This window comes from Lepidothrix coronata, unplaced genomic scaffold (genome assembly GCF_001604755.1).
Source record: "Lepidothrix coronata isolate B3197 unplaced genomic scaffold, Lepidothrix_coronata-1.0 Scaffold76, whole genome shotgun sequence".
Taxonomy (NCBI): domain Eukaryota; kingdom Metazoa; phylum Chordata; class Aves; order Passeriformes; family Pipridae; genus Lepidothrix; species Lepidothrix coronata.
In genome coordinates, this window is record NW_016690256.1 from 3,237,851 (window position 1) to 3,253,413 (window position 15,563).

General features: G+C 35.7%; 1 protein-coding gene across 19 annotated transcripts in view; it reads right to left on the reverse strand.

Annotated features, from left to right (window-relative positions):
- The window catches only part of DLG2 (discs large MAGUK scaffold protein 2), a 997,608-nt gene that overhangs the window by 254,574 nt on the left and 727,471 nt on the right, over window positions 1–15,563 (reverse strand). For 17 of the 19 annotated variants that reach the window (XM_017819622.1, XM_017819624.1, XM_017819620.1 and 14 more), the window contains one exon: window positions 5,782–5,937. The exons of the other annotated variants lie outside the window; for them this stretch is intronic. In XM_017819622.1, the coding sequence (XP_017675111.1) occupies window positions 5,782–5,937 (156 nt within the window). The remainder of the gene's footprint in view (window positions 1–5,781; window positions 5,938–15,563) is intronic. 19 annotated transcript variants of the gene reach the window in all.

Sequence of the window (15,563 nt, forward strand, 5' to 3'; positions counted from 1 at the left end):
AATCTACATTCAGATGCTGCATTTAAGTTTTAGGCAGTTAATCAACACAGTTTATGCTGATTTTGTTTTGCCTTATATCTATAAAACATTGGAGATCTGCAGCTATTTTCAGAAGCAGCACAATCCTGTCAAGCACAATGTGCATGTGATTGTATGCATCTGGGCTGCATCTTGTCACCTTCTGTGATGTGTGTTCCTGTGTGTGTCAAGGTCTCCAAGCTTATTTTTAGAAAGGTCTAGGAGTTAAAGAGGTGCTTGAATTGCTAAAGATGTTGTTTAGGGAGTGAAGGCTATAGCACTTACATATTCTCACTGAAATCAACAGTAACAATATACTTCAATTCCCATTAGTATGAACATCAGCACCTAAGCCAGCCCCTGTGATGACCAGTTTAATGTCTTAAATTGTTTGGGGGTTCCTATGTGCTCTGTGCCTCTGAATGCCCAAATCTGTGTATAGGTTTGCCTTAAAAATCACTTTGCCAAAGTGATTTGGCAAAGCCACAATGTTCACTTTTTAAAATGCCACCCTATGGTTTTAGAGGGCTACTTCACCAAGAATTATTTCAACCAGGTATGTTACATTTTCAAAAGATGTTTTTCCTTTGTGACTGTAAGATTTATTTGTTTCCATTGACAGTGAATAAGCTGAGCCTCAGTATTGCCTATTTTTATGTTCAAAAATGCACAAAAAGAATTGTGTACTTATTCCCCTTCACTGTCTTTAAGCAATGCTATTTAGTAGTGGTTCTTTATTATATATAAGCTTCCTGTCTGCAGCTGGATTGTATATTAAACACAGATCAGTCCTCTGATTTTAAATATTCAAGTATTTAAATCCATTTGCCCCAAACAGACTAATATCCCATTTTGTAATCAGTATTTGAAATTTCTACAGGGAAAAAAAAAAGTAAATGAATACAACTAAAGACTAGAATTTAATTTTAAATTCAAGAAAGGTAGTTGTATTTATGTAAGGCAAATTGAAGACTCAATTTCATAATATCATTGTTTTTTACTGCATTTCAAAAAACACAAAATATGGTTAGATGTGTTTTGGGAGATATAATTCCCATATTAAACACATGGGATTGAAAAGGGGATGATGAGTACTCCTGTACAATGTGAATTTCAATAAAGATGACAAGAGCCTCCCTGGAAGGCAGCCACATGCAAGTACAGTTATATGCATCATTTTGACAATAAGCTTGTTCCCAGCAGGTTATCGTGACGAAAAAGGCTGCTCAGATATTAATAATGAGAAAGGGCACTGTAGCAATGAGCACCAGAGAGACTCACTATTCACACCTTAAAGTGCAGCTACCTTAACTTCCTTCCAGGGTCAGTGAAAAGCAATCAGTACCACCTCAGTGGTCCCTGCATAGCCTGTGGAGGGATCTCTAAAATTAAGTGAGGGAACCACAAGCAACAGTACTTAGGGTTGCAGAGATACATTACTCTGGTTGCAGAGACTACTGGAGTGTAGTGACCCCTGTGTGCCCAGTTGGAGGAAGTAGCACGCTCGAAGAAGCACCACACATCATTAAGATTTTGGACATTTTAGTCTCCTTAGCCATATGTCCTGTATCCATTTCAGCACACTTTTGTTCGTGTAGCTCTTAAGACCTACACAATGCTCAGTTACCCTTGAATACCTATGCTAATGGAATGTTATTTTCTGCAAAAACCTCTGCTCTAGAGCCTTGTGCCAGTGTTATCTTCTCTCTCTAATTCCCACTGATAAGAAAGTAGTGGTGGTTCCAAAATGTGCTGTCATTAATCTGACTCATCAAATACCTTAAAATAATTTATGTAATTAAATAATAACACAAACTGCCATTAGCAATACAATGTTATTGTCTTTGACAGGATTAGTTTTCAAAAAGCTCTATGAGATCATTGTTAAACCTCTTTTAGAGACTGGGAAACAAAGTACAAAATCATTAACTACCTTGCTAATACTGCAGATCACAGTGTCAGCCAGAACTGGAGCCGGCTTCAAAAAACTAATAGTGATTTAAAAAGTAAGCCAGATACTTTCAATCCAGCTACCCAAGCACCATGAGGAGGATCTGCAAGTTTATAAAAGCTAGACTAAACATGTACAAAATGTTTATTTTCTTGGGAGGAGTCATGTTCCCAAGATTTCCTCTCATGACTACAAAGTCTGAAATCCAACTGTTAGTTCCTTACCCTGCATCTACTAAAAAAAAAAATAAAAATGATTCAATCACATGATCAAAGACTTATAAAAAAAGCAAATATCTATAGAATAAAAAAAAATCAAAAAAGTCAACAATAGCAGGACAGCCCTTTAACAAAAATTGTCCTGGCAACTAGAGTGCCAGAAAGATTTCAGTGAAGACAGGGAAGTTAGTTCTGGGCAAAACTGAAGCATTTTTAAAATATGTCTTTGTAGATGTGAATATAAAGAATAAAAAGACTTGCAACACAATATATTGTGTTACCCAGTGCTGAAACAAAGGCTCATGTTTGTAGAAAGTGTTACATCCATGAACTATGATATCCTTTCACTGCCCGTGCTCTTCTGATCATAGGCATAACTTTCAATAATGACATAAATGAATACTCTGCATCCATTCCCACAAAGGAAAACTTGCTACTCAAAAATTGTCTCTCTACTTGTGCCTTCAATGGTACAGATTTTCAGGTGTTGCACACTGACATAGCCCTGTTAATATCAATTCATATGAACTGATAATTCCATCAAAAAACTAATTACACTTATCCTAAAATGCAAGTATATTGTTCTAGACCTCCAAATCTCCCAGGAGCTGACAGGCCACCATAAAAGCAAGGGTTATAAACTTGATTTTATAATAGGCAAATAAAGCTTTGGCCTATGAATTCTCAGCCTATTAAGTAAATGAGCCTTGAAAAAACAATAATCTGAGGAGTAGCTGACAATTTATCTGGAGCAGCAATTTGAAAGGTGCTGGCTGACTTACAAGCATTTCAGTTGGGAGAACACAGCATCATGTTCCTCTTCCTTCGGAAGAGTCATTTGTCAAACTAAATTTCTTGCAGATCAACAGTAGATTCTAAATATTGGAGCACTGAGATACAACAATAACTGCAGCTACCAAAACCTGAGGTTGACAAATGGTGATGAAACTCTTTCTAGGAAGTCTGCAGGAAGACAGAGAGATAACTTTTTTATTTCTGACTGGAGATCTTTAAGTGTTTAATATGGAGGAATTCAGGTGAGGAAAGGGAGACCATTCAAAATACCTGGTCAATATTTGGAAGATTTTTTTTAGTACGGCTTCCAATAGAGATGGTGGTATCACAGCTGTCAGTTTAAAACGAAGTCTTTTATTGGATTAATTCTTTAAAATACTCAACACAATACAGCCCTGAGACACAATGCCTTTGTGAAATTTAGGGCTGTGTACACTGCACACTTTTGCAAAAACAGCCACTTGGATTACAGTTAAAATGAGATCAATACTTTTCTAAAATCTGTTCTCCAACTGTGAATACTGAATCCATTTGGAAATTGAATCATGATACATTGTAAAGCTGTCGCTTTCCTCAACAAAGGCATTTGGTGAAATAATATTTCAAATGTCTTCCTCCATGCTCAATTATTCAGAGTCCTGTGGAAAAGATGATGGTATTGAGAACATGGAAAACTGTCATATTTTCCATCTGAATGTTATTTCACAGTGGGAAGGAAGTACAAATTATAGTAATCAGTTGCCTCTACCACAGCATGTAGCAAAGTATAGTGCAGAGCATTTAACCAGGAGTTGTGTCCTTTCCCATATTTTGTTCTTTTCTTGCAGTTTTTTTTGGACTGTTGATTTAGACAAACTGATTAAATATACAGGGACTAGACTTTAATATTACATCAAAGTAGAATGAAGTTAAATGAAACCTTGTTCTTTAAGAGAATTGTTAACTGACACTCAGTAGAACAATACCCAGGTTTCGAAATCCTGATGTTAGGTCATCAAATATCTGATGACCAAGTATTCAATTCAATCAACAATAAAGCAAAAGGATATACAGAATTATACCTTCAGGTGGCAAAACAGCCTAGCTCTATGAGCTCTCCAGGGCTCCACTGATTACTGACATCTAAGTATGTGGTTGCAGGAATTAGCCCTAACATACTCATCCTTTTCCCCCAACCCTTCTCCATAGTCGTGATAGTTATGTCTATACAGACCAACCATTTGGCAATGAATTGGCTCTCTCTGTGGTTAGCAGGCCATGAAATTCTATGGCCTCAAAATCCCCTAGAACCTGCTCATTCAACTTTCTAGTTCAAGCTGGACCGTTCCCTTCTAAAGGGACCATTTTAAGAGTCTTTCTGTAATGAACTCTTCCATTGTTTCATTCTAAACACACAAAAGCACTGAGATGCACAGATAAATTACTCATATGTCACTGTACACTATACTTAAAGACCTGAAGTAATTTTACAATTTTTGCCCAGTTATTCCATTTACGGTAATATTTGCAGAGAAATTATAATATTGTGAATAGATCTGTTAGTTCCTGGCACCCTTGTGCAAATATTTATACCTTTTTATAACATTGTACTAGTCAATGTATTTCGTTCAAACTTGCACTGGCCTGAACAGCTTGACCAATCACTTTGACCAGTGACGAAGCATCTTTTATAAATTCTAGAAGCTACAGTGTTTTCATTCTAATAAACTGACATCTTCTGTGTGGTCTTGCCACATCTGTCACATTATTCATTAGCATTTGTCTTATTGCTTTTTTAATGGAGCTTTCTATTTTATAGCATTGAAATGTCTTTCACAGCTGCTTTCCTAATCCCTGGGGTTTCTTTCCTGTTAGTGTATCTTACATCGGTTTACCGTTTTACTTTCCATTTACACACTTCTGCTCTTCTCTTCCCACATTACTCTTTGCTTTGAAAAACTTTTTCTGTAGAAAATGTCTGTGATCAAACCTCCAAACACAATTATTTTTCTTCTCCTCTAGAATATAAAAGATAATAGATTTTTCCTAACAAACGAAATACTCTTGAAAATTTGTGCCTAAATATTCCTCTGTCTCCTAAGTATTGTATACAAATATTTATTACAATCATTGTAGACTATAGAAGATTAGCTGGGTTATGCAAGCATACAGTTTTGGATAGTATACTTTTCTTCATTAAATATTTATGAGGAGGCAATCCCTGACAATATTTTTTAGGAAGGTCTTCCATTATTTCAGTTATGGAAATGTTCATCATTTTAGGTTTTACTAACTGTCCTCTCAGAGCACAGCTAGCCTCGGAAATGCTAAATTTTGGATGCATTCTTAACTGATTTGGTGAGGGAGGTGATTATTTTTTGCTCTATTTCTTCTGAATGGCTTAGGCAGCTGCCCTATAAACCTAAAGATGCTCAGTGAATTAAGCATGCACGAAACAGAAATAAAGTGACTGAATCAAAACAAATTACTATAGCTTTCAGTGAAGTCTTAGTCACCTTCCATACTCACAGAGAAACAAACACTGAATTCAGTTGTAAAATGTGATACATATTATGTAATCTATTTTAGAGCACCATTCCAATGGATCAAAACATTGCCTGTGTTCATCACTGGATTTGGATGACCAAAATTATATACCAAGGCAGCATATATCTTCCAGTGGTACAGATGTGAAAGCATGGTTAAAAAATAAGCACAAGCTGTAGAAAAAGATCTATGGTGAAGATGCAAACTATGAGATAAATCCAGTGATGTTCATGCACTCTAACAAAGGAGGTGAGGAAGAAGCGCATGCAGTACCTGGTGATCTCAGAGTCAGGGAGCAGGCCTACGTGGTAGTGGGGATAGGGAGCTGTAAGAAGGAAGCTTTTGTCACACTCGACAGGGGAATAGTGCCTAGGAGAAGGTGGTTTATCACACAGTTTGTTCACAGTGCTGTAAACAGGTTCAGGAGGCCTGGTGATACAGAGACAAGAGTAAAAGATCAGGTGCATATTAGTTGCTGAGAACATAGAGCAAACACAGCAATCATTTTAAAAGCATGCATAGTAAATCTGTCAAGACCTTTTCAACAGGGATTTTCCGACAAGTAAAGTGTGTTGTTAAAGGAATCGTTAGAATTTGGTAAAAGTAGTATGGCATTCAAGTAACTGCATATAAAGATATACACAATACAAGTGGACCATAAAACTGCTCTATAGGAAGTGTGGCACTGAAAGGGAATATATTATCTCTGAAGAGGAGAAAGTGAAGAATTTTCCCACATACTCTGCTTTTTGCTTTTTTTATTTTTATTTTTAAATCAAACAGCATTACTTTTACACAGCTTTCTGTGATCTTAATTTTGAGTACAGCATAGAAGAAAATACGTTTATTATCTGAAAAGAAGTATTTTTTACCCATTAATGTATGATACAGATGAAGGACATATTACTTTATAATACAACATACTCCTGCCCCAGTGAGCTGGGGCTTTGCAAGTAGAGTTGTGGTCAAATTGATCCATATTCTGTAATAGCACTGATGGTAACAAACAGTGTGAGCAATTCATCTCATTGGCAGGCAATTTGTTGCGTTTCAAGAGTTCTTTGCTCTCTTTTCAGATTCAGCCTTCAAAATCTGATTATGCAGACCACATCTGAAACAGTTAACCTCGTTGACAAGGCCACTGCAACCGCACTTGCAACGCTACTCCAAGTTACAGACAGCAGCTTGTGAAGTTAGATACAACGAATAAGATCCTGAAACCAAAATTTCTCTCCAGCCACCCATCTGAGAGAGTCAATACTTACCACAGCCCTCCCAGGAGCCACCTGGGAGAGGGGAGAAGGGAATGCAGCCTTTAGTACCAACCAGCCGGGGATCCACAGGAGACATCCAGCAGTTTTCAAAAAAAACCCACACCACATACATAGTACATTTCCACCATGTAACTTCTCCAACTACTTTTTTGGCCCCAGCAGATACACCAGGGCCCACTGGCAGAGTGAACCCTGACTCATCATTTCCTGACATTTCTGCTCTAAAGAGTGCCAAGATGCAATTGCTGTCATATGCTTGCTTCTGCCAGAAGATCCAGGCTATGCCACTGTCTTTAATCACTGTAACACAGTGTTAGCTAGATGGAAATCTTATTTCAGAAGCCTGAAAATAACACAAGGCCAAGAAGTTAAGGAACTTTTTTGTTCTTCTGGCTGCACTGTGCCTCACAAGGGTGTGGGCTGTGCTGTGAGTTTCACAGGTACCAGAATTTATTACAGTCATGGATTTGCTGGCAGATACAGAGAACCTAATTTCCTTTGTTTTTAGCTTCTAGGTTTGTCCTCTAGGGGAAAAGAAGTAGCTACTTTAAAAATTGGTCTCACTCAATGTTAATAACATTATTCATAGAAATCTGACACATGATTTGAGAACTCTCTGTGCCTGACTTTCCCAGGGAAAACTTTACAGCCAAAAAAATGGTAATTTAAGATTACCAAATAGAAAAATAGCAAAGCTGTCACTCATTTGGTTATAAAGCATTCTGTCGAGCATTTAGTAAAATCCCTTTAAAAATATTGAAAGTTGCAATCATTTTTTATCGGCATATTTCACACTTGTTTCAGAGGGTTGGATTCAGTAATTTATTAACTAAATCAATTGCTGCTTTCAATATAAAAGAAAACAAAACAACCCCCCCCAAACAAACAAAAAAAATACCACAAAAAATAAAATCCAGATACAAAAAACACTTCTATTTCACTTTTGTCCAATACTGTCGTTTATTCCCTCAGAAACCACTTTTGCTTTTAAGCAATATAAGAAAGAACAAGTACAAATATCAAATATAAATGATACCTCCTAACAAAATTAAAGAAATATTGCCCCACTGGAGGAAGATGAATAAAAACTGTAGATTTCTCCATGGCTTAAGACACTAACCAGTCCACAAACAACTTGTTAGCTTCCTATATCCAAGTTAACTGTCTCCTCTGAGTTGTACATGACATGAGAGTGTTGCTACCCCTTGAATATAGCATGAATGCTCAAATTACACTGTCATCAGTGAGTGACAATCCAACCTTGTGCTGAGACACAAATCATGCCAGAGAGATGGAGAGATATGAGGAATTTCTTTGTTAATTGACAGTTACAAGCTGCTTGCAAAAGTAAAATGAACTTAAACATTCAACATCTACCTAGACATTGAGATCAAATTAGTCCTTCAAATATAAACACAAAGTCCCTCTTGCCAGGTAGGTGGTAAGATAACAGGGAACTGGAGCAAGTCACAGCACTGATTATAAAATCCTCTACTCATTGATATTATATAAGTGATACCATGACCTAGTTAACAGCATAACCCATATTTGAGTTAAAGAGAGAGGTCTTAAGGTTAAGAAAATGAATTCATACTTCTTATCCTTTTAAAACTTGGACTTTGTTGGACTCTTGGGTTAGAATAGGATTCAGGGTATCAGTTAATTCCAGTTAAAAGTGCATTTTCTGTAAGGCCTATGAAATGGTCTGAGATTACCATACCCACCTATTTCCCATCAGATGCTACCCCGTTCAAGGTCATTGAGATCCCATACTGCACTGATCCTTTAGTACATCCCTTCATACTTAATACTTCACACTATTCAGATGAATATGCTAGCAGCTATCAGCTGCGTATCTGGGCTCCGACTGTATATTTTATTGGCACAGAAAAGCAAGAACTTGACAGAAAAAAAGCAATATGTAACATCCAGGGTCCAGCTCAGTTCAGTATAAAGTTATTTTCTCTCTCAGTTTGGTTTAGTAAATATGAATCAAGTAATTCAAAAATATTTGAAAGCTGGGATATAAAATATAAAGTAGAAGAATGCATAAAACATATGGGCCAGATCACTGTCCTGGTCATACAAACTGTGTTCCATGTAGGCCACTAATCGCTTAAAGTAATACAAGATACTTGCTGCAACAGCTTGTCTACAAATATCCTCCTGATTTTCTTCCCCTTCTCTATGGCAAAGTACAACAACAACAACAACAACAACAACAACAACAACAACAATAATAATAATAATAATAATAATAGAGTAATAATAAACTACAATAGTGCCTGCCTACTTTGTAGGACATCAATCCTGTATTTAAAAAAAAAAGATTATAAAGATCCAGCTTTATTAAATAATTGTAATGCAGCATTTTCTCTTGTCACTTATATTTCTTGTCACAGAAAAAAGAAAGAACTTTTTTCCAAACGGATCAGCCCAACTGGTAAATCCTGTCTTGCACATCTTCTCTAGTGCTATGACAGAAACAGATTGTCTTCTCTCAAAGCGTGGGATAATGAGAATGTTATTTAGAAAGACTTTCTAATGTGCCATTCTGAAAAAATACAGTCAAGGTCACTCAACTTTTCTTGCAAAAAGGAGCCAGACTGAACATAAACATTGATGCCTTATTTTATAATGCATTAATTCTTCAAATGAATTTAAGAACATGCAGCAGGTCATTTAGCATGCTTTAAGAAAAGTGTAAAGGCTAGATATAAATAATTTAATGACAGATTCACTCTAACTTATGTGCAATTGCATCACTTTCAGGTACAGCAGGTACAGCTTCAGAGGTTTTATTTAAAAATAAACACTAAGCAGCTTTTGTAATTTTTATTATGAGGAAGAACAAAGAACTACATGATGGAATTTCTTTGGTCCATTATCTTAATTTTTTTTAATACTTATGAAAAAAATCCCCTTAAAATGCCAAATGAATGAATATTATGATATACATCTTGGATAATTGTAATATCTCTTTTAAAGGGTAATTATGTAATATGGGCCTAGTCTGAAAAATAAGTAACTACTGCCGCAACTTCTTCTTTAGCAGATCTGCTTCCTTTCTGCCTTTAAACTGTTTATTTAGTGATAAACATATATTATCACTGTCTTTATCAGTGAGCTAAAAACCAAGTTTTGTGATAAGTGAGAGCAGCAACTAGCAGGTCTGCATGTACAGCAATAATTATGTCAGCATGAGAATGAGGCATATAATAGCAAAGGAAAGGCAACAGAAAATGCAAGCGGTAAAAGTAAGCATAGCATGGCTTGAACATGCCTCCCTAAATAGTTCAATTCATAGGACAGAGAATTGAGTCACTTAACACCAAAGGTAAGATTTTAAATGGTAGCATGAAGCTGGAATTATTCATTACAGACCGAACAGCAGTAAGGCACAATTCCCACAGAAAGGTGGAACTAATTGGTGGAAAAGCTAACAGTAACAGTGGGAGGTAGAAAATTGATCTGACACTGGTTTTATTTATTTATTTCATAACAGATTGCATAAAGAAAGCAAATCTTCCTAGTTGTTCGTTGTCCTTATTATTCCTTGTTTAGATCATCATTGTGTTATTGTTTCAGGCTGACTTAATTGCACAACAGAAATTATAAGAAAATGGAATTATTAAAAACCATTCTCTCCTCACCATCATTCAGGGTCCTCAATTTAAAATTAACTTTTTTTTTTTTAATTGCAGAATCCTGTTTGGAAGGCTTCAGTTGCCAACACATAGCACATTAAATGTTAACGGTTTCAGTTTTTAAAACATTTTAAAACCTTTTATGACATGGAAAGAAACCAGCTAGACTCTCATAGCATATGAGTATGCAGGGCTATAGCCAGGAAACATTAAATTCAATCTCAGAAAAAATCTCCCAATGCTACAAGTTTCCAACTTTTTTTTTCCCTGGGATAATCATATACCTTATTGTTCAATAGGGTAAATTAAAACTGAAAGTTGATTTTATTCCATAAGTTGTGTCCTGGCAATTTAAATGAGACCAAATGACTGATATGACATGTTTATTTCAACCTGATGAAAGACAGAAAAGGAATGTGAAGAGCTGGAAGAAAATATAGAAGTACAGTACCTTTGTTCTACCTGGAAATTCTACAATTAACAATTTTTCAACTTTTCCATTGTTAACTCTTATTTTCATATGCCTTAAAGTTTTCTATAACAGCAAAACAAGTGATTTTTTAGCACTGTAGTGAAAAGTAAGGATTGCCTTGTTCCTCTTAACAATACTACTTTAACATTTTAATGAAGTTTTCAAATGAAACGGCCTAAAGGAAAGTGTAAGCATAATTTAGAACTTATTATTCTCCATCCAATTCTACACTCATTATTTTTAGCCATTAGGAATTATAAAGTGAAATGACTGCCTAATTTGAAAAAAAATATTTTCTATTGCAGTAATGGAAAAGAAGGCTCACCATAGGAATGGTGAGACTGTCAGTCCAAAGGTCCTAGTCCCTTGCAGTGACTATTTAGGAAATAAGGCCAGTAAAGAACAGCCCTTCCCTGCTCAGCTGCCGAAAATCACCAAGGACCACATGGACCAGAAACTAAATCCAAGGAAATTGTAGTCAGTAGCCTGTCCACCGTGAATCAGGTCTTATTCTCACACATATTTGAACATTTTTATATTCTTAGGCTTCATGACACCCTGTGGCACTGAACCTCACAAATTGATCATGATACATCCAGAAAGCTCTACCTTTGTGTACTGTAAGGCTGTAACTTGGTTGGACATAGATAACACACGGTAACATTTTAAAAACTTCCATTTTCTATATTTTAAATTTGGCAATGTTTTGTAAAATCCCTGAGTTGTAAGAAAGTGCTAATAGTACTTGCCTGTTGCCTTCTCTTTGCCATGGGTGCTTTCACAGATATCTGCTCTATCTCTTTCTGACATCTTTTTTCTATGCTGGAATTATTCCTTATTTATCTTCCCCTGGAAACCATGCTATAGCCCTGCTCATCTCTGTCACCCTCTTCTGGAGGTTTTTCCAGCTGTCTCCATGTAGTGTTCAAGACTTGGATGCACGACAGATTCATAGAGAAAACTATTATATTTTGCACTCCTGTCCTTTCCTATCAGATCCTATTTTCATTCCTAGTTGCCTTCTTGATTGATCTTGAGTACTGAGCTGACAATGTCACAGAACTAATCACAGTCACCCCAAGGTGTCTTAAGCAGTAAGAGCTGCTGTAAGAGTTCATGTCCATGATAAACGATACATGATATATGTAGTATGTAATTAAGGTTATCTTTTTCTTTTGTGCACTGTTGAATTTTACTTAGAATTTCTGTGTGCATTATCACTGCCAATATTACTATCTCATTTCAAAAATCTCCTTACAAGCACTAAAGCAGATTCTAAAATTTGATTAATTTTTTTAGAAGTGTTAAGTTCTAAGTAGATTCCACTAGAGGTATTAGAAACAGTCAAATCCTATTACTTGGGGATCTCTGGCAGGCCTGTTTAAATATGCAAAGATAACGCAGGAATAACAGATTATCTGGTGACTTGACAATAACTAAATTTTTACTTTAATATAAATTATTCCCCCAAGTCAAGACTTATTATGCTTAAAATAAGCATAATAAATTTCAATAACAAAAAAATAGTCTGACAATTATGCATCTGTAAAGTTTAACAATTAGTTAAAATCAAATTTGTGTATTAAATACACGTAATATAAAATAGCTGCATTGCAAGTGAGCAATTTCATGCTTAAACCTAAGGAATGTATTTCACCAAGGGTACAATTCAAGGATTTACAGAAGAAACATTCTTTTCTTTCCTTAACAGAACATTTAATGTGTAACTCAAATAGTGTTCTTTTAATTTTTTTTTTTTTAATAATTTCTTAGATTGATCAAAGACTAAACCAAGAAAGAAATTCTATTCTGGGACACCATATTGAATTCAATGTAATCATCAGCAAAGTCACCACCTTAACACCTAGAGCATGAGAACTCTACTTTTGAGTTACTGGTGAGTAACCAGTAGCAGCACCAGGTTGGCATCCTCCAGACAGACAGACAATGCACATGAGCTATCATGACAGACTGCCTGCTGGGATCAAACATGCATCATGCAAACCCCAGAAACCTTGTGTTCTTCTCCATTTTTCTGGAGAAAGAGATGTCTGAGCCTGAGCCTGCCAGCACCTTATCAGCAGGTTTTCCCACCTGCTCTCTATCTCCGTTCCTTGCCCTAGTCTTCTTGCACAACTATTGATTATTCCAAACCTCATGTCTCACTGACTGAAGGATTTGCTGGTTCTGTAGCCCTGAGATCCGTTTCTGCCCTTCTCCATTGCTTCTTCATGCCTCTTCACCTATTTTTCAATTATGTTCTGTTTTGTTATGAATTCCCTTTCCAAATCCAAATCTTCTTCCCTGATTAAATACCAGCCTTCCCTTCTTGTGATTTCCTTTCTCACACACCAGTTACAAGTTCTCCCTCATTTTCACACCCTCATTTTCACCATAATCCTTTGTCAAACACACTAGCTCTATTCCTCCAGTCCCTTCACTGTTAAATCTAACAGCACAGGGCATTCAGAGCACAGAACAGAATGACTCCTGACTATGTCTCTCTGTCAGAAAGGAATGGAAGAAATAAGTAGAGAGAAAAATTAGCTTTGGTCATGTAATGCTGTGCTCAATTTTGCTGGATTTTTTAAACAATCTAGTCAGCATGACAAAATTGTGAGAAGCTTTGATATACTGCAGTGTAAGTGTGGAATCTGAAAGAGTTTTACTGCAAAACATATTAAATACATTTTGGAGGATAAATGAACTGCAGTTTTTCTAAAGACACATATATGTTAGCTTTTAGATTGATTTTCATAAATAGAGTAGAAATACTGTATGGGTTCAGTTTCATCGGCTCCCATAATTTAATACTCTGAAGGTTTGTATGGAATATTATGGTATTTAAAATATAATATCACAGCAATTTTTAACATAGAATAGAATAGAACATGAACTAAGGTATATAATTCTCTCTCCATCCCTTTAAATGACCAAACTGGTATGGTTAAAACAAAATGCAATTTAATTTGATAATAATAGTGGTTAATTAAAATTACTTTAAAAATAACAGATATAATTTACACCAAATTTTAAAGCAAAACAGTTATAAAACCTTTGCTGTCCCTAGATAAAAAATCCAGCCCCTGGCAAAACATGAGTATTAAAATATTAACTTGAACATTAAATCTGCCAAATTTACAAGTTATTTAATAAGAAGAATAAACAAAAGGCATTATCAGTCTTCCCATATTACTACATATAGTTTATTCTCTTTAGGGCATGGCAAATGACTGTTGAAAGCTCCTAATTACTTGTCATGTTCATATAACTCTATCAGTAGTCTTTTACATATCTTTACTCACCACACGTGTGGTAGCATCAGGTCAAAAACATGGTGTAAAATTCAACATTTGAAAGTTCTACCTACAGCAAGCAAAGACCTTTGTTGACTGGGAGACATGAGTTTAAATTATGTACCCACCCAAAGACTTGAAGGAAATGCAGCTAACCCTTTTCAGCAAATGTATACTTTAAAAACATGCAGACTATCTTGTCAGTGGATGATCTAAGTCAACTCAGTAAAGATCCCAGAGAACAGTTTTCAGGACTCATTGCTAAAAGCTGCAGTTCTTTTATCCCATTGCTGTGCTTCCAAAAACCATCGTTACTGACAGTTTTATAACACAGAAACCATAATATTAGTTGTAATGGTTTAATACTGAAAAGTCAAATCTGTGTATGAATAGAAATTTAAAAGTGTTTCCATAAAATATTGTCAATTCAACTAGCAAGTTTAGACAAGTAAACAAGAAACAATTGAGGAATGCTACTTTCAATACAGAGAAAGAGATCTCCTGAGACTTCAATTTACTGGTTCTGTTTTTTCTCCCTTCCAATTCCCAGCACTTCCTCCCCACCCAGAAAATGCTATTTTGCAAAAATGCATGAAAAAAAAAATCAAACATGCTTTCCACAGCAAAACATATAACTCAGCTTTTCCATCCATGAATCTTTAATATCTAACCAGAGTTAAATGTTAAAGTGAATTTTTTATCAGCTGAAGCACAGAAGTTTGATGCTACCATTTTCTGAACCTAAAAAGGAAATAAAACCTTGAGATGGTAGTTCTTTATTTTTATGGGTCTTTTCTCCTGATGTTGTTCACTAAAGAGAGAAGAAAAGAACACCTAAAAGCTGCAGGATTTTTAGGCTGTAATTTCAATATTTCTAGAAATTGGAAGGCAGAAATATGCCAAAGAGAAAATTGTGACATCTCTCTCAGCTATATTAGTAATAAATGTTCCACAAAACAACTAAAAGAAACAAACAAACAAAAAACTTTATTTTTTCTTCCTACTGCCATAAAAAATTTGGTTGGAAAGCATCTCTGTAGGTCATCTGATTCAATCTTGTGCTTAAATTAGGATTATAGACAATATTAGATCAGCCATAATTTTACCTAGCCAAATCTTAAAAATCTTAAAGGGTGGATATTTCACAACCCTTTTAAGCAAGCACTACTCCAGCACTATTCTACCCATCTGGTGTTTTAATTCCTTCTCAAATTGAAATCAGAATCTTCAAAGCCAGAGCTTGTGGCCATTAGTGCTTCTCTTTACTAAGAAGAGTTTGGTTGCATCATCTTTGCTACTGAGTGCTTATAGGGTGCTCTTACGTTGCCCCTTAATCTCGTCTTCACAACATTAAACAAGTCCCAGC